Source organism: Colias philodice, chromosome 22 (genome assembly GCF_061535455.1).
Source record: "Colias philodice isolate Cphi_HAF_F1 chromosome 22, ilColPhil1 Martin Lab GWU primary, whole genome shotgun sequence".
NCBI classification, from domain to species: Eukaryota; Metazoa; Arthropoda; class Insecta; order Lepidoptera; family Pieridae; genus Colias; species Colias philodice.
In genome coordinates this window covers 7,190,140-7,209,241 of record NC_143107.1, presented here as the reverse complement: position 1 = coordinate 7,209,241, position 19,102 = coordinate 7,190,140, and the positions used below count along the sequence as shown (strand labels likewise).

At 33.1% G+C, this 19,102-nt stretch overlaps 2 protein-coding genes across 3 annotated transcripts in view; one reads left to right on the top strand and one right to left on the bottom strand.

The window, feature by feature from the left end:
* The window catches only part of LOC149478514 (nose resistant to fluoxetine protein 6-like), a 38,231-nt gene extending 26,994 nt beyond the window's left edge, over positions 1-11,237 (top strand). The window contains exons 12-14 of one of the 2 annotated variants that reach the window (XM_089709312.1): positions 5,363-5,505; positions 7,873-8,082; positions 10,918-11,237. In XM_089709312.1, coding sequence (XP_089565438.1) covers positions 5,363-5,505; positions 7,873-8,064 — 335 coding nt within the window. In that variant the 3' untranslated portion in view covers positions 8,065-8,082; positions 10,918-11,237. Of the gene's footprint in view, positions 1-5,362; positions 5,506-7,872; positions 8,397-10,917 lie in introns of those variants that run through there. The other variant, XM_089709311.1, reaches the window with a different exon arrangement.
* A 3,824-nt stretch (positions 11,238-15,061) lies between these two features.
* LOC149478513 (elastase-1-like) lies at positions 15,062-18,752 on the bottom strand. The gene is made up of 6 exons (XM_089709168.1): positions 18,555-18,752; positions 17,894-18,125; positions 17,573-17,682; positions 17,046-17,213; positions 16,383-16,539; positions 15,062-15,659 (listed from the first exon to the last, which is right to left on the bottom strand). The coding sequence occupies exons 1-6, from the start codon at positions 18,750-18,752 to the stop codon at positions 15,442-15,444; spliced, it is 1,083 nt and encodes a 360-aa protein (XP_089565294.1). The 3' UTR covers positions 15,062-15,441.
* Positions 18,753-19,102: the final 350 nt, after the last annotated feature.

Genomic DNA, 19,102 nt, shown 5'->3' with positions numbered 1-19,102 from the left:
GTGAAAGATTGCGAATATTATAGTAAAAAGTGAATGTAACAAGGAGGAATATTAAAATATCAATTGTGAAGAAGGCGTTTCATTCCACAACCCAACACATTATGTTTTCCATTACAACATTTCTTCTACTCCTTCCATCATCGTCGCTCAAAAATTCACACCAATTTTTCTTTTGTGCAATCTCACCACCTTTCCTAGAATAAAGCCATATTGCACGCATCTGATTTTTCAAACTTAAAATGTCTTTATGTATCATACATTGCACTTGTAAGATAATACATACACAGTACACACACATATTAAGAAAAAACACTATTTTTAACGTTCATGATATTTTTGATGTCATTTTTGTTATTTAAACTAGTTAAAAAACAGTTTAAAAAAGTTCTGTCTTGGACGTCCGTGTGTCTGTATGTGCGGATCCTTTTTCTTGTTAACACGATAGCGACCGAAATACTTTACTAATCGAGTCTTTTTTTTTCTCTTACGCTTGAGTATGCTCAGGAATAGAACCCTTTCATTTTTCAGGGTCTGATTCGATGTGGTTTAATTGTTATTAAATAAACAAAAATAATAATTAATAAATATTTATTAAAAAAAATTATGAGGCGTGCACTTTTGGATTTTCCAAATTATTTTTATCTTTACCTGAAAGGAGACTAGTTCCATTCCATAGATATTATTGCATTGTCTCTAGAATTCTATTGCTAAAGGTATGCCATATTAAATCCCTAGAATTCCATCTTGAAACTTGACCTAAAGAATAGACGAACAAATACAGGAGGTTAAATAGTTAAGCTAATATAATAATGTAATATATATAATTTTTGTTATTTAATTTTTAGTTAGTAGTATTAGTTAGAATTAATACTTCTTGTATTTTTACAGTGACGACTCTCACTATTTATCCTTTTAAAGAGGATGTCATTTTACAACACCCGATTTAAATTTTCCTTAATTTTTAGTATTAATTTATTCGTCAATTCACAATCAAAGCTCTAAATTAGATGACTTCTCTACCGTTAGCAGTTTCCTCTGAATTATAGGTATACTCGCACTCTGTGTCAAATATTTTGCTTATCCCTAAAATAACAAGACTATTCTTCCTAGCTCGGTCTGGGTTACCACGAAAAGAGAAAATAAAACATAGGTACTAAAGTAAGAAAAATATAGTCCTAGCTTTCCACCCGCGGCTTCGCCCGCGTTTTCAAAGAAAAACCCGCATAGTTCCCGTGGGATTTCCGGGATAAAACCTATCCTATGTGTTATTCTGATGTATAAGCTATATTGTGGTAAAGTTTCATTCAAATCCATTCAGTAGTTTTTACGTGAAAGAGTAACAAACATCCATACATCCATACTTACAAACTTTCGCCTTTATAATAGTAGTAATATTCTATATTTTGTCAAAGAATTTTCATACTAGTGTTGAATTTTCCATTTGTTTATACCAATCCTATTTCTCTATCTAATATGAATATAGTTTTTGGAGAAACTCAACCCAAACATCAACAATGAACGCTTTCAAAGATCCATTCGCTACCGAATATACCTATTTTTCAAAAACAAATTCCTAAATCCTCTCTCCACTGACATAATACAGCCATTTATATTAGGCCCGAACACGTGTCGTTTAGCATAAGGGTTCGATTCCGTGCAAAAGATAACAGGATTAGGCTTGGATCCGGGATAACAATAAAAATGCGGAGAAAGGATTTTCAGTCTTGCGTTCACTGAATTTAGGCGGTTTGAACACGGGAGTGTTTGACGCTGATGAATTTGTCTTTTTCAATGAGGATATGGTGTGACAGGATTGGAGACTTGGTGACTTGTTATTTCGTAAGGGCTTTCTTGTGACACGTATTTATAACCAAGAATTAAGAAGAATATGACACATTACATTAGATTTCATAGTAATTGCGAAGTTGGATCAGGGAAAAATATTATTCAATAAAGAGATGAAAGTATTTAAGAAGTAATAGGTATCAATAATAGCTTTGAAATTAATTAGATAGATGCAGAATAGTTTTAAAAATATAAGTCATTCAGGTAGACTGTATCAACGCTAAAAAGTTGATCATTTTCTAATTGTTAAAGACAGATGATGTTCCTTTTCACTACCTAATCTTCATACCTTTTTAAGTGAAACTTCTTTAAGCGAAAGTAAAATTTCGTCACGCAATATCGTCACGTCATGGAGTTAGGCGACAATTTTGGTATCTTTGAATCTTGCCAAACAAGTTTCACTTCTGACACGACTCGGCATACTCTTTTCTTCTTTACTTCCTGTTTGATACAAATCGTTGTTACAAAAAAGGCTTTATAAAGGTTGTGACGGTCGAATGTATTCACACGGTCTGCCTCGCTTGTACGTTAACGCGTTTATTCTTTATGCAGGCTTTTTATTTGTTTCATGGAAGCCTACAAGTTTTATTGAAATTGTTTCCCGACTCCTGTCACCTTGAGTTATGTTGGTATTGTGTTAGTTTCAGTTGCTATTTCATCTATACTAATATTATAAAGCTGAAGAGTTTGTTTGTTTGAACGCGCTAATCTCAGAAACTACTGGTCTGATTTGAAAAATTCTTTCGGTGTTAGATAGGCTATATATCATCACGCTAAGACCAACAGGAGCGGAGCAATGCGGGTAAAACCGCGCGGCACAGCTAGTCTGTTATAAAACCTACTTTATAGTTACGTTCTTTAAATGAATTTATAAACAATACATCATCATAATCATAATCGTTTATGTAAGTATTGTGCTAATCAATTTCGGTTTGGAAGATACCGTCAAACTTCTAATTATTAGTTATGCTAGTTTCGTTTCGTTTCAGTTCGTTTGCTGATTGTTATGTAAATAATATAAATAAGATAATGTTCAGATATATTCAAAACTAGGCTTCCGCCTGCGGCTTCGCCCGCGCAGTCAAAGAAAAACCCGCATAGTTCCCGTGGGAATTCCGGGATTGCGTTATTTTCCCGGGATAAAAATTAGCCTATGTCCATTCTCGGGTATCAAAATATCTCCATACCAAATTTCATGAAAATTGGTTCAGTAGTTAAGGCGTGATTGAGTAACAGACAGACAGACAGAGTTACTTTCGCATTTATAATATTAGTATTATAAATGCGAAATTAGTATGGATTTATAAGTTTCCCTTATCAGATAAAACTAAATTTGACGCAAAATTACTTCCATTCTATAAATAAAAGACCAAATAAATTAGACGTTGGATAAGTAGGTAATGTATTTGGAATGAAGAAATAAACTTCCTTAGGCTTAATAGACGTTTCTTCGCAGAAAGAAGATACGAAGAACAAACTTATATAAATATTAATTACTAGGTACTTCTAAGTATTCTGTGAACGATCTACAATACATTTTACAATTTTTTTTTTTTTTATGCAATGGGATAGCAAACGAGCAGACGCGTCGCCTGGTGTTAAGCGAAACGCGCCGCCCATAAGCATCCACTCCACTGGGAAGAGGATGTGTTGCTGTCCTCAAAAAGGAAAGAGAGGGATATCACATATAGCCTATATCTAATACTAGCTGTGCACCTCGGTTTTATCCTTATTTCTCCGCTCCTATTGGTCTTAGCATGATGATATATAACTTATAGCCTTCCTTGATAAATAGGCTATCTAACTCTGAAAAAATTTTTCCAATCGGGGCCGTAATTCATGATATTAGTGCGTTCAAACATACGCCCGCTTTGTCTAAAACCTTCCTCGAGAATCTATTTAAAAAAACTGCATCAAAATCCGTTGCGTAGTTTTAAAGATGCATACATAGGGACATAGGGACAGAGAAAGCGACTTTGTTTTATACTATGTAGTGAAGTATTATAGATACCTTACAAGGAACAATAGATACTTTAAAATATAGATACACCAATATATCGATGAAATTACACTAAATTATATGAAGGAAGTGTAATTGCCAGCTATCTGGCAGTCTACCAAGCCTGTTCATATAGCTCCTAAATCATTTAACTTATTTACTATGAGAAATATATATTTGTATCACAAATGAAAAAGCCAATAGACTGTAATATACCGACAGTTCTGTCGGTTACGCTTTGATTCTATTTATAGTGAAAATATGCAGTTGAAGACTTAAGACCAGGGTAACACATTGGCCACTGTTTTCGAAAATCAATTTCTAAAGTGGGGATAACTTTTTTTGTCATGAGTTTCGTCTGCGGGTAAAACTGCGGGACACAAATAGTCATATAAAATAATATAAAATTAGTATTTTTCGGACCGCTGCTTCACCCACGTGTTTAAAGAAAATTTATACCATCTATTGTAATTTATAGGAAATAAACACAATTTCGTATATATTAGCTTAAGCTAAGCGATAAATGTAGTTAACGCAATGGTAAAAAAACAAAAGTTTTGGAAGATTTACGCTTTCTGTGTTCATGAATAAATGGGTTTCCCTTGTGAGTTGGGAGAAGCTTAATTTTTCTTTTTTGTTAATTCTCATGTGTCCACCTTTTTGGTATCACATGAATATTAAAAATAAGGGGAGATTAATAATAATGGTGGAATTTATAGAGATCACGATTATGATATAACTAATCTAACTTGATAAGAAGATCAATATTACACACCTAATATGTATTATGCTTTGTATTATGTTTGTATGTTACTAAATGAAGAGAATAGTTTGATAAAATTTTCAGTGACTACATGATAGCTAATGTGTTAAGACGGAATAAAAAAAAGACGTGTGGCACTCGGGGACTGCCGCGGTAAAGCTATTGCATAGCATGCCTTCAAGCCACACCTCCGTGTCCATCGGAGTGGGGAGCGTGAGGTTTTTTCGTTACGGAATTTCTCGATTCGGTCCCCGCGCTCAAGGCCCGCGATAGAAGCTATGCAATAGCTTAATAAATGTTACCCATGTCGAGTTTTATAAACCTGCTTCGTGAAAAAATATTAAAATTATTTTTTTTTTATGATAACAACACCTATAAATATTCTGTGTTAGCATAAAACATTTATCGACTGACCGGTTGGCTTGGTTGGTAGTGGCCCTGCCTTCCAAGCCAGAGGTCGTGGGTTCGATTCCCACCCGGGGCAAATATTTGTGTGATGAACATAGATGTTTGCTCTGTGTCTGGGTGTTAATTATCTATATAAGTATTTATTTAAAATTATATATGTATGTTTATCAGCCATCTGGTTTCCATAACACAAGCGAAAGCTTAGTATGGGATCAGATCGTGCCGTGTGTGAAAAATTGGCGTGAAATAGATTTATTTATATTTATGTATTACAACATACCTAATGAAAATAATTTCAAATACATTTACTTAAAGAACTGTATATATATTTATCTGTCTTTTCCCAGAACTCTACGTAGGCTCAGTAGAATGGGGCCCACTACAACCTTTGGGCAGAATGTCTTACTGCGCTATGTTACTTCACGCGACAGTCCTCAGGACGTACGGAGGGCAGATGAGAAGATCCTTCTATGCTACCGATTATACTGCTGTAAGTATTTTAAATTAAACTAGCTTTCCGCCCGCGGCTCCGCCCGCGTTTTCAAAGAAAAACCCGTTCCCGTAGGATTTCCGGGATAAAACCTATCCTATGTCCTTTCTCGGGTATCAAAATATCTCTATACCAAATTTCATGCAAATTGGTTCAGTAGTTAAGGCGTGATTGAGTAACAGACAGACAGACAGAGTTACTTTCGCATTTATAATATTAGTATGGATTATATTTGGCGAACAGTGCATTTACATCAAATGAGCTCATTCTAACCCCATTATATCATATTCTTTAATGCCGGATACTCGTATACCTGCCGCAGGGGCGATATTGGTACAACCTCGGTTGGTCGGTGGTCGGAGCAATTTCAGTTGTTCTCTAAATTGCCCCTGCTTGCCTATACACATCACAATTAAGGGTACAATTCCAATATTGCCCCTGCTGCAGGTATGTGAGTAGCCGGTCGAAGTGTTCAACTGGCGTAGAGCATTCTTTCGTTCTTAGTGCGTTCGAAAAGATTCTATGCAATGTTCTAATACTGAACAACACTGAATACGAGTTTTCGTTTACACTAAAACGTCACGAAAGAATGCCCTTGCTCTAGCTCTAGCTCAATGTTAATTGTTTGATGTAAATGCACGGGAAGTTACAATAAACACGGATTTTTTTAAACATAATAGCAACTAAAGGCAAACCCTATTTCACCTAATAAATTGCTTATAATATAATCTGAACTTTGTCTTAAACTTGAAACTTTTACGATTTCTATAAATTACAATATTTTGTTAATTTCATACCTACTTCATTATAACCTCATCTAAATAGCATACAGAGCAAAAAACTAGTTATAAATTGCCTCTATAAACATTTCAAATCAAAATATAACAAAACTGAACGTACTTAAATCACACTCATTCCAAAAACAATCACAAAAGCAATCCCATCAAAAAATCTCAAACTATGAATTCCAAAACCCCGCTTTCCGACTTGAATGCGGTCCGATAATAGATCTCAAATAATACAAAGTTTAAGCAATACAATACGCAAATAAGATCCGTGAAATCTGTGGAACAGTTCCCGGGGGACTTCATTCAAGATTTCTGATCTCGGAATGAGATTAAGCTCGCTGTATAAACTCCACTTTTGGATACAATGTTCCGTGTTTAAGGTTGCGTCTATTAAAAGATAAACTATAACTAATGATAAACTAAATACTAGCTTTACATCGAAATGCCCGTCGGAATGTGATGTTTCACTGAAAAGTAGCGTATGTTAGCTTCCTCAATATCTCTAGCAACAAAAATAATATAATAAGTGGTAAATGTACTGCTTTGTTAAGTGAAAGAAAGGCAAAAATACTTTCGCCCTCTAACCTAACCTAGACCTACCCAACATTTTAAATTATGCCATAATCGAAGAATACTTATTAGTACTTAATTATTTTTCGATTAATTATATTATCAAATACTTACGTTCAACGCGCGACGTTCATTCCGTCTTATGTCATATTTTCTATAATTTAATAGTTTCACTTCGATTGATTGTAACGTATACTAAAAATAATGCGTTAAATTGTTAGCAGATTTTACAGTATCACAAATTTGCGACATATTACCATCTTTCCAAAAAAATTTCAACTATAAAATGCACTTACTAGCTATAGCATAGTAAACCACTGGTTGGAGAGCATAATTTTAAAATTGTAAGCGTTGAAATGAAACCACTAAAGCGATCTTGTTTAAGATAAATAGAATAAATCTCTCCGTATCTCTATAAATCCTTAGCAAATTAATTAAGAATCAGCTTCCCACTGTAGCTGTGCAATTTAACATTTTGATTAGTGTTAAAAGTTTTAATCTAACTTATAATTGTATTCTGATTTCTTGACGTTTACAAATTAATTTGAGAAGTAGATCCGCGAATTATCTTTCAACATATTTTAGCATTGATTTTTGTTATAATTTACATTGATTTTATTTCTAAAACATTTAGTAATTTCGTCCAAATACGTTCATCTAAAAATCTATTAAAGGGTGCTTTTACACCAATAATGTGTGAGGATGTGTAGAAAGGAATGTTCATTCTAATCCCACTACATAATATGTCAAATTATTTTGGTGTAAACAGGCGTAGAGCATTCTTTCGTTATTCGTGCGATCGAAAAGATTCAATGCAATGTTCTTACATTGAACAACACTGAATACGAGTTATCGTTTACACTTAAAGATCACGAAACAATGCTCTTGCTCTATCTCTAGCTCTATGTTCGTTTAATGAAAATGCGCCCGTCAGAATTAACCTAAAATACGCGCTTTCCTAGAAGGTACTTGTTCACTCTCTTGAATATAATTTATAATGTTTTTTCAGATAATGCTATATGCTGGTATAGTAAGTACAACCTACCTCCTCTCTTTACCTCTTCATCTATTCGTGGAAGCACCAGCCTGCGCCTTGCAGAAGATTTGGTTCGGACCTCGTCGACAACCACGGGAAGAACCCATGAATGTTAAACCGGGAGTGTCTACTGTTTCTGTGTCTACTGTATCTACGCATATATAGTTAATCAGGTAAAGCCGCGTATCCACTAGGTAACATATGTCGCACGACATATTGTACAACATGATGTGCAACATATTGAAACTTGTTGATAAAAATATTTAAACCTTTGTCTTCGCTCTTCTAATATGTAATATCGACAAGTGAAGGACTTTGTAGACATCCAAAGGAATTAATGCTGATTCTAGCCAATAAAAAGCCGAGCGTTATGTTGCACGCTGCTGTGTAACTTTGTAACATAATATGGTCACGTGTTGCGAGCTTAATGTTGCCTAGTGGAAACGCGGCTTAAAGCGTATTCATGATAAACATTAATTGTTGAGCAACAGTTGAATGATGTTGCACTAAACTATGCTTAAATGTTTCTTAGGCATTTCAACTCGCGTTATCTACTCAGACACTCACTAGCAACATATTGACAACAACTGCGGCAAATGTTGATTCAATTTTGTTGCTAAACAAATGTTTACCATTAATGCAGTACTTTGCTTAAAAAACTAACGACCTGAGCCTAGAAAATTTGATAAAAATCGGTCGAGTTGTTTCGGAGTTTGGATACAAATACTGTGATAAGAGAATTTTATATTTAGGTAATTACGCAGTAGTAGTAGAAGTAATAGTAGATATAGCAATGGTGTAAGTAAGCTGCATAAACAGAAAATATCTGAAAAGATTGCTACAGTAAATATACAGCAAGATTTTTGATTAGAAAAAGAAATTTAAAAATAACAATTTTGAATGGCAGTTTTATTAGTATTTTTTTCAGAAAATTATGTACATAGAATATAGTCTTGACTCTATATTAAAATATTGACGGTTTTAACTTACTACATGTAATTAACATGAGAAAGTAAAAATTAAAAATAAATTACTTGTTAATTAATTACTATTAATAATTGCAGCAGGCTTATGCTGGTAGAGATTGTTTTATAAGTTCATGATATTGAAATCAGCTTATAAAAAATTGTTTCATCTAAATAACAGATGAGGGTATATTTTTCTAATCCCGGATCATAGGCCAATTTCAAAAGTGTTGAAAGTATCAAAATATAGAAGTGACGTTAGAGCAATCAAGTTGTTCAGTTTCCACTCAAATTGAATTGCGTCTAATAACAAAGATTTCTTCGAATATCATAACATACTAGAAGTTTGTACTCAAGAAATTAATTCTAGGTTTTCTTCTTTCTATGTTCTTCTATGTTTCTTGAGCGCTTCTTCCTTAGAATTTGAAATTATAAAGTGATAAGTACTATTATAGTTTACTAGCTGTGCCCCGCAGTTTTACCCGCAGTGCTCCACTCCTGTTGGTCTTAGCGTGATGATATATAACCTATAACCTTCCTAGATAAATGGGCTATCTAACACCGAAAGAAATATTCCAGTCGGAACAGTAGTTCCTGAGATTAGCGCATTCAAACAAACTCTTCAGCTTTATAATATTAGTAGAGAATATATTAAAGACCAATGAAGTCAATAATATGGTGGACAAAAGAAAAGTTATCATTTGTATCTTGTAGTAGGTACTGATGTACATTTTTAAATTTATTTTTACTATTATATATTATATAGAAAAAGGAATTTAAATATATATACTACTAGCGGTCCGCCCCGGCTTCGCCCGTGGTACATATTTCGCAATAAAAAGTAGCCTATGTCCTTTCTCGTGTATCAAAATATAGCCATACCAAATTTCATGTAAATTGGTTCAGTAGTTTAGGCGTGATTGAGTAACAGACAGACAGACAGAGTTACTTTCGCATTTATAATATTAGTATGGATTATATTTAAATTCCTTTTTCCAAGATAAACAAGTGTTTTATATCAAATTTGATTTAAAAAGTTATGCAGAATTTGAAATTGTAAATTATTTCACTTTAATAGCTGTTGCCTAAATTACAGGAAACGTGATCTGAAAACAACGTTTGAAACAGTTTAAATATTTGTTTGATATGTAAAGTTAAATATGAAAATATGCTTGTTTGTTTAGAGCTATGATGTAAAAAAGAAATAAAATATTCAATGGATAATCTATAGTAATATTATAAAGCTGAAGAGTTTGTTTGTTTAAACGTGCTAATCTCGGGAACTATTGGTCCGATTTGAAAAATTATTTCGGTATTAGATAGCCCACTTATCGAGGAAGTCTATAGGCTATATTATGTCTCACTGAGACACAGGACACGCTGCGGGTAAAACCGCGGAGCACAGCTAGTGTTTTATATGAATATAAAACATGAAATTATTGGTCGTAGGCCAATTGATTATGCCTACAAGAGATACAAATCTAATAGAACCCATATGTGCAAGCAAATTTACTCCTTATTCCAATACTTTTAAAGTCTAATGGAAGATGACACGACTGGAAAGTGATCAATCGTTAGATCGTCAAGTACACATGCTCTCTAAATTCCGTAGTTCTCGATTCTGGGTTATTTGAATTTATCAATACCAATTTCATTATTCTGTTTCCTACTTAATTTTTATTTTGTACTTCCCAATATGTTAAAAAACTTCCTTTACTACCAAGGAGATGAGTAATGTTAAGAACATATGTAATATGATTTACAAAACTGTTGCGTTGCTACCTACGTTAAAAAAATATAGACAGACGAACGTAGAATCTCCTTTTTTAATGTCACTCAAAAACAAATGACTCCCAAAATTCTGAACTATTTCGTATTGGTGTTCCACAGACTGATTGTGAGTCGTAATTAAAACCGCATCACTTCTATCGAGCCCTCCCCATAATGGGCAGCGTTGGCCGAGTAGAGGCAATCACGATAGTGAAGGGTCTAAATGTCTATGATCGGCCATCATGTATATTCAAAACTCTGATTTTTTTTTTATTGGTAATAGGGAAGCGCTTGACCACAATGTCAAGCTGAGATGTGGTCTAAGATGGAACGCGCTTCCCTAGAAGGTACCTGTTCACTCTACGCTTTAAGACCCGAGTGGCAAACATCGACGATCATTTGTTGGGCCAACGCTGCCCATTGTGAAGAGAGCGAATAACGATCATGTGCGATTAACAAACATTATAAGATTATCAATGTAACTGTTTATTTATCAGATGGTTTACATGTGTAGTATTTACGTAAATTGATAATTTAACTTGACTCTGTTCATTTCTGTTTCAATATAGATACTAGACTATTAGAAGCTTTTTTTGGTTATATACACTACACTACACTACACTTACACTGAGTACTCGTTTGCTTGCTCAATATACGCTATAATTCATCGTCCAATTAATGATAATTGACTGGTTAATTAGAAATGTATGATGTACTAGATGTAAGTTTTTATAATAAAAATGTTTATAGAAATTGTGTTTTATTTTACTACCTACTCTATATTTTCTAAAATCAATAAGACAAGAAATAAAATACGTAACAAGAAAATCAAAATTAAATTAAGCGTAAAACTAGAGACCGGCTGAACCGATTTCGTTAATTCTTTTTTTATAATTTTCCTTGAAGTAGGTACGAGGATGGTTCTTATGGAGAGAAAACGAAAACAAGTAGGAGAGCGGGGATGAAAGTCACATTTTTAGCTTTTTTTATATAACTTCCAAAATACGTTGTTTAGGAATGATATTTGTATACCAAAAGATAGTGTAATTATTCTGTTACAAAAGAAATAAACGTATTTTTGTGTAATATTATCAGTTGTAGAAATATTTTGTATTTTCACTCTTAAGAAAAATGTGACTTATAACCCCGGGTCAGGGATGGTTGTCACAATGCCTAGGGTAGGTAGTCACATACTAAATAACAGGCAATTTATAAATAGAAAGTCACACTTTGGTCTTATAATTTTACGGAATAGTTTTTAATTAAGAACTCTTAACCAAATGAAACCGTTTCTACGGTCTTTATTTCAGTCTGAATATTAATCAATCACAATTTTAGCAAACAATAATAATCGTGAGTCAATATAGAGTCATCAAGGACAGAAGAACTTCCAGTAGGTTTGTTAGGGTGATTTTCCGGTGTTGATTGAAAATTTACGGCTAAAACAAACAACCTCAAAACGCAAATAAAGTCATCTCGTATACAGGGGGCTGGTTGATATGTGACAACCAGCCCCCGAAAATTTGTGACAACGAGCCCCATAACACGTTTTAGGAAAATAAAATTGAAAATAAATTCCGATCAATGAATATCTAAAAAACTATACTACGATATTATAAAACACATTTCATCATCATCAAATGCACTGAAAGATTATTACTGTAAAACAAGAACGTATAATTACGAGGTTCGAAACAGCAGCACAAAAATTTACTTTTGCTGTGCGAAAACAATAAACACGTGTGAGGCCCTCACGGCAGATCGGAGCGGTCTGACGCGAAGTTGGGACAGCGTTTTCACTGTATCGCTCTTGCCACGCTGTTCAACAGACTTATTGGATAGTTCAGTTTTGTGTTAAGACCGCTGTGACAACCAACCCGTGAGACAACCAAACCCGGTCTCCCTACCACGGGCAAAGCTGGGGTATTACCAGGGGTATTACCACTATTTTAAATTAAATAATGCAAAAAAAGGCAACACCTTTTCTTCACTTTCAGACATATTATTACGTAGGACGTTATCAACCCTAATATAATATATCCACAACCTAATAAATAGGTATCTATGATATATCGATATAGATTAACAATACTATGTATTCAATGTATTAGTGTCTAGTGACCTGATTAAAATCCCACTTCTAACTAACTATCCCAATTAAGTAGAGTATTTGAGGCGTAAAACCTAAACGTAAAACCGACTAATCCTAATTTAGGTCCCCTGTGAACATGAACAAAAAAGGGTATATTTACCATCGAGTACATTCTATCTCGATGAGATTTACAAGCATAGTTTAATCACCTGACTTGTCCATCATGAAAATTGATCAGTAAGATATGATAAAACCATTAAAGAATTCGCTTTCTTTTATTTTTAAAGTGTAATTAATTTACGAAATGCCTTCAGGTATTTGATTATTTCGGACTCGGAGTAGCAGTACAACAACAAGTACAACCGACAAAACTCTATTGTGTACTTGAGCCGCTATCAATGACGATGTCGATAAATGTAGTTAGTGAAAAACACACTTTAATACGAAAAATCCATGCCATCGTTGTATTTCCTATTTACCTATCCTTGATTAGTGTATTATTAGGTGATTTCCAGTGTAGGAAGTGATAGCACTATAAGATAGGTCTAATTTCACTGGAAGTAATATTATTTTAAGACAGCATTGTGCTGATATAAGCGTGTTATTAAACAGTATTTGAATGACCTCATTGCCTCCTATGCAATAACCTAGAAAGAATCAACGAGCTAAAATGATCAGTTCGCTTATTGCGTAGTTGGCAAGTTCCCAGTGGTCCGGGTCACTTTGGTTTATACCCTTATTTGGCGTGACTATGCCTGTGTTAGTAAATAGTAAAAAACTATTACTAATAAAGTTTTAAGATCCCTGCCAAATTGCAAACTGTATTGTTATCGAGTTTAATTTATTCTTTGGAGCCAAATGTCGTTGATTTTGTTGCATACCAATCTATGTTATAAAATTAACACTGCAGATAAATTGAAAATTTGTATTAAATTTATTACCTAACTAGCGGTCCGCCCCGGCTTCGCCCGTGGTACATATTTACGTTTTCTCTACATAAAAACCATCCTCGTACTTCAAGGAATATATTAAAAAAAGAATTATCGAAATCGGTTCAGCCGTTCTCGAGTTATGCGCTTACCAACACATTTTGCGATTCATTTTTATATTACCTAATATTACCTACCTTGTAATTTACTACTCTGTGAAATAAACTTCAAATTCTTAAAATCATCAGGAAGATGTACCAAAGAAGAATATAGCATATCACAGCCTCAAATACAGTAGATTTTAAAGTAAAGTGATATCTGCTTTATGTTTAGGCAGGATAATTATACGTTTTTCTTATACTAGTAGAATGAAGTGATACATGAAGTGATATCTACTTTAGGCAGGATAATTCGTTTTCCTTAGGAGTATGTTTGTATATTATGTACATTTGTAAAAATAAACATGTTTTATTTCATATATTTTCAAACAGAGTTCAGAAACAGAATACTATATTGTTAGTAGAGGACCCAAATTTTCTAATGCTTTGCAAATAAGTTTTATTCTATTTTTTGCGTCTAAACGAAATGGGCACTGACCCGACAGACGTTGTCCAATTTTCCGGCCAGCTGTTCCAATTTTTTCTTTCTCTAAAACCTCATTCGGACTATGAATATATTATTAGAAAAATCCTATTTTCAATGGATTTATAAAATATAGCTATTATTTTCAATTTATTTCCAATTTACAGAGTTTAAATTAAATTGGCAAGAACTGACATAATCAAATGAATATAATTAAATACAGGTAATCTTATATATAAAAATGAATCGCAAAATGTGTTGGTAAGCGCATAACTCGAGAACGGCTGAACCGATTTCGATAATTCTTTTTTTATTATATTCCTTGAAGTACGAGGATGGTTCTTATGTACGAGAAAACGTAATTATGTACCACGGGCGAAGCCGGGGCGGACCGCTAGTTATTACATACAAATACATAATATTTTAAGGTAAAAAGTAGTGAAGGATTTTTAATGATAAAATAAAAAACAAGTTTCTTTTTATAATTCAAATTTATTATAAAAAGATTTATTAATTATAATATATTTATTAAAGAAATTTATTGCACGCCTCATAAGCGAAGCGTTGAGGTGGGTACTACTGTCACTTCGCGCAAAACATCTGATTTTTCAAACTTAAAATGTCTTTATGTATCATACATTGCACTCTTAAGATAATACATACACACACATATTAAGAAAAAACACTATTTTTAACATTCATGATATTTTTGATGTCATTTTTGTTATTTAAACTAGTTAAAACAAAAATAATAATTAATAAATAATTATTTAAAAAAAATTATGAGGCGTGCACTTTTGGATTTTCCAAATTATTTATTATTTAGCAAGAATGGAAGATACCAAAATCGACGGTATTGCCATGATGCAACCTTGAAATTTTACTCTCAACGCGCCTATAGAAGTTTCACTTCAAACACTCAAAACTCTCTTTCTAACTTCAATATTCCACATTTATATCCAGTCAGCCTTTCTAAATTCGTTCCACATAATATTATTATCTAATCCATTCACTATAATTATACTTCTTTTAAATGTACCACATGTTTTCCAATCCTTTTTTTTTTTGTCTTCAATATTTATACACATACATACATAACATTTATATACAGCCAGTCTAACTTCGTTCCAAATGTCTTATAATCCACTCTACACATTTGCTCTGTTGCGGCCTCTTGCTTAAATTCTGTTACTTCGCAACATCTTTAAGATTTCAAATGTTTTCTAATCCACCCACCGTACTTAGCTACATCTGTGAACACCACATACATATATGGATCACATACAGGAGCGTCACTTCGTTTAGCGCTGAGCGATACAATGCCCCTCACGTACCAGGCTCCGTTTGTAGAACTGTCCTTCGGTATATCTGGAACGAAGACTGAGAAACCGCCGCCGCTGTCACCGTTGCAGGCTGATGTTCCTATAATTAATTAATTGGTATTGTTAATCTATACTAATATTATAAAGCTGAAGAGTTTGTTTGTTTGAACGCACTAATTTCAGGAACTACTGGTCCGATTTGAAAAAATTCTTTCGGTGTTAGATAGCCCATTTATCGAGGAATTCTATAGACTGTTTATATCATCACGCTAAGACCAACAGGAGCGGAGTACTGCGGGTGAAACCGCAGGGCACAGCTACTATTGAATATAGAGCAGTTATACTATGGTACAAAACTTATACCAAATAAAGAAAATAGAACAGTTATTATAGATGGTTCAGAAATAATGTTAAACATGTGCTCTATCTTTGATAATATTGGATAATATAGAGGATTTATCTTTTATATTAGTTAATTACACTAGACTTCGTTTTTAAATATAACATTATGATTGTATTACAATACCTGCCTGCATAAGTTCACTTATATGTAAAAATGTATTGGTAAGCAATAAATTATTTGAATTTGAATTTTTGAATTTCCTACCACTTGAATGGTTAAGTGGAAGCATTACACGAAAAGAACCAATAAAAATTGTAATTAACTTAAATTTTAAAGATTAATTATGATGATCTTGCCTACATTCCGACAAAAACATATGTGTATAAGTACTTTAAATAAAGTTTTCATCAACCTTCGTTTTTGTAATTTCAAATTAACTGTAAGGTGATTTTTTTTAATTAAATAAAAAATCCAACTTACCATTATTTAATCCAGCGCAGAATTTCTTATCATTCAACACAGTAGCATAGAAGACGGGATTCCTCTTTATACACTTACTTTCCGATACTTTTGGCATTGTAGCGCTCTTTAGTTGCGTGGAAAGATGGTCTGTGTTATCAAAACCCCAGCCTACAACCTGAAAAATAAACACATAGGACTTATAATAAACATTTGTGATGATAAGTCTTTTCTTAAGGACTTATCATCACAAAACATATTTTTCAATTCGAACTAAGTAGTAGAGTAATATTATATTCTATGCTTGCAGTTAGTGTGTTCAAACAAACAAGAATTAATTTCATTCATGTGTAAACAGGCATAGAGCATTCTTTCGTTATTCTTAGTGCGTTCGAAAAGATACTATGCAATTTTCTATTACTGAACAACACTTATTACGAGTTTTCGTTTACCCTAAAAGATCACGAAAGAATGCACTTGATCTAGCTCTAGTTTAGCTCTATTTTCATTTGATGAAAATGCACCGTAATACAAACAAGAATATTTGATTAGACTTTATTTTTAAAATTTTCAAAACATTGAAAAGCTAAACAATATTTATTGGCTTCTTGGCTAAAACTTAGCAAATCTAAAAATTAAAATGTTAAGTATATTTTGCAAACAGGAAATTAAACGCCTTCTTACAGTTCCATAAACTCGATTAGTAGGTAGTCTTTCATAAGCAGACGCCTCCCAGATACATGCTGGTTGGATGTAGTCATTGTAAGTAACTTCTGTCTTCAGTTTTAATAGCGCTATATCGTTGTTTAGGTTTTTAAGTGCGAAGTCTTCGTGAACTATTATTGAGTGGACCTGGAAGGTAGAAAAAAATATTTATTTGTTAATCATCTACATACATAATATGACAACTTAAGTATTATTATTTCACACGCATTAAGATTTATATTTTGTTTTGACAGAATGTAAACTATGTCCGTTTCCAGCGCTTAGCCTATCTCTCTTTTAAATTACTTTAAAATCGTGAGAAGTAGAATGAGAGATAGTATCTGCATATCTTTCGAACTTATATTAGCTTTTATTAATGTATGAATGAATGAATGTTTTTTTTTATAAATAAAACTTCAACTCTACTTAACAGAATAACAATAAAATTATGTTATCGAGCGTTTGTAACCTGAAGACAAAATTTACTCTATTATGTATGTATGTACCTCTCGTTCCTCAGATTCAGCATCACCTCCTATCAGATTATATTTGCCCAACACCACACTTAGTATTTCAGGTAATACGGCAGCACCACGAATTGTTGTACAATGTGCAGCTAAAACAAGGACAATTAGGAAAACATTAGGAATTTCTAGAAAAAATCTCGAAGTATCTACTTTTACTGTACTATATTGCATACTGCAACGATTATGAGAACGACTGTAATAAATTAACGAAACAACAGCAGTTAGTTATATAAATGTCAGTCCTCTGTTTCTTTTCTGTGTATAATTCCGTGTTTGCTCTATTCAATACAATTTATTTACCTGTCAAAACAAAGCTCTTCGATATCAAAGTCCCCCCACATATATACTTAACGACAGTTTTATCCAGTCTGTATATAGCAACGTGCCAGGGCCAGTCCCCTGGCTGCGTGGTAGCTCCGTTCACAATCAGTTCTGTGTATTTAATTTTACGCCTGCCACAGGACTGATCGAGTAACTTCTTTTTGGTTTCCGCGTGGTCTTTATAACCCTCTATGTATTGATCTAGGTAGCCCTGTGAAAGAATTAAAGAAAAAGAGCGTGTGTGCCGAGCACACGTGTCAGAAGTGAAACTTCTTTCGCAAGATTCAAAGATACCAAAATCGTCGCCTGTTAAAAATTTGTTTTCACTAGTTCTGCAGTATTTATAATTTTAATCATGTTATATTTTATTAACTAGGCATAAAACGCCAAATCATTAAAAATATATGTATATTGTAGGGACACACATATGCAATATGCTGATCAAAGCTTTTTTATATGTATTCGTCCACATTGTTTCACCAACGCTTTTTACTGTATAATAAATTATATTTTATTCAGTAGCGCTTAACCGTTAGCCTAAGTCAGTCGTTTGTGAAAACGATTAACGGTATAATGAAATAAGTGAAATAATTTGAAGACCCTGGACCAAGAAGTGTTATACATATATCAAAATACTTACAACTTTTGCATTCTGACAGTAATTTGCACTATTTATTTCCAAATAAGTCAAATACGGTACAACATGACTGTTCACAGGTCCCTTTATATCAAATATTATACCTTGATGTGATTTGAAAAACCTCACGTTAAAATCATCGTTGTCGTCTACGGATAATCTTGCGTACGATTTTTCAGTCTGAAAAAATATTTCTCCCATTAAAATAATAAAAAGAAATAAAACCCAAATGGTTTGTAAGTATGAAAATAAGTGAAACATCCAGTTTCTTTAACCCTGTTTCTGACAGGGGAATTACGATGAAGTCTTCTTGAAATTATACTGCTTTAAGGTATCATGGTAGCCCCCGGGTTTCTATGATCTATTCTCATTCATTTTTAAAGTGAAACTTTTATTACATGTGTATCTGCCCTTATTGATATGATATATGATATGGATATAATGAATAGAAGTGTCTTCATTTATGACGGGAACCTGGAAGAGAAGTTATAGAACAAATTAACTAAACAATAGATTTTTAAATCGTTTTTTTTTTTTTGGAAATATTTAAA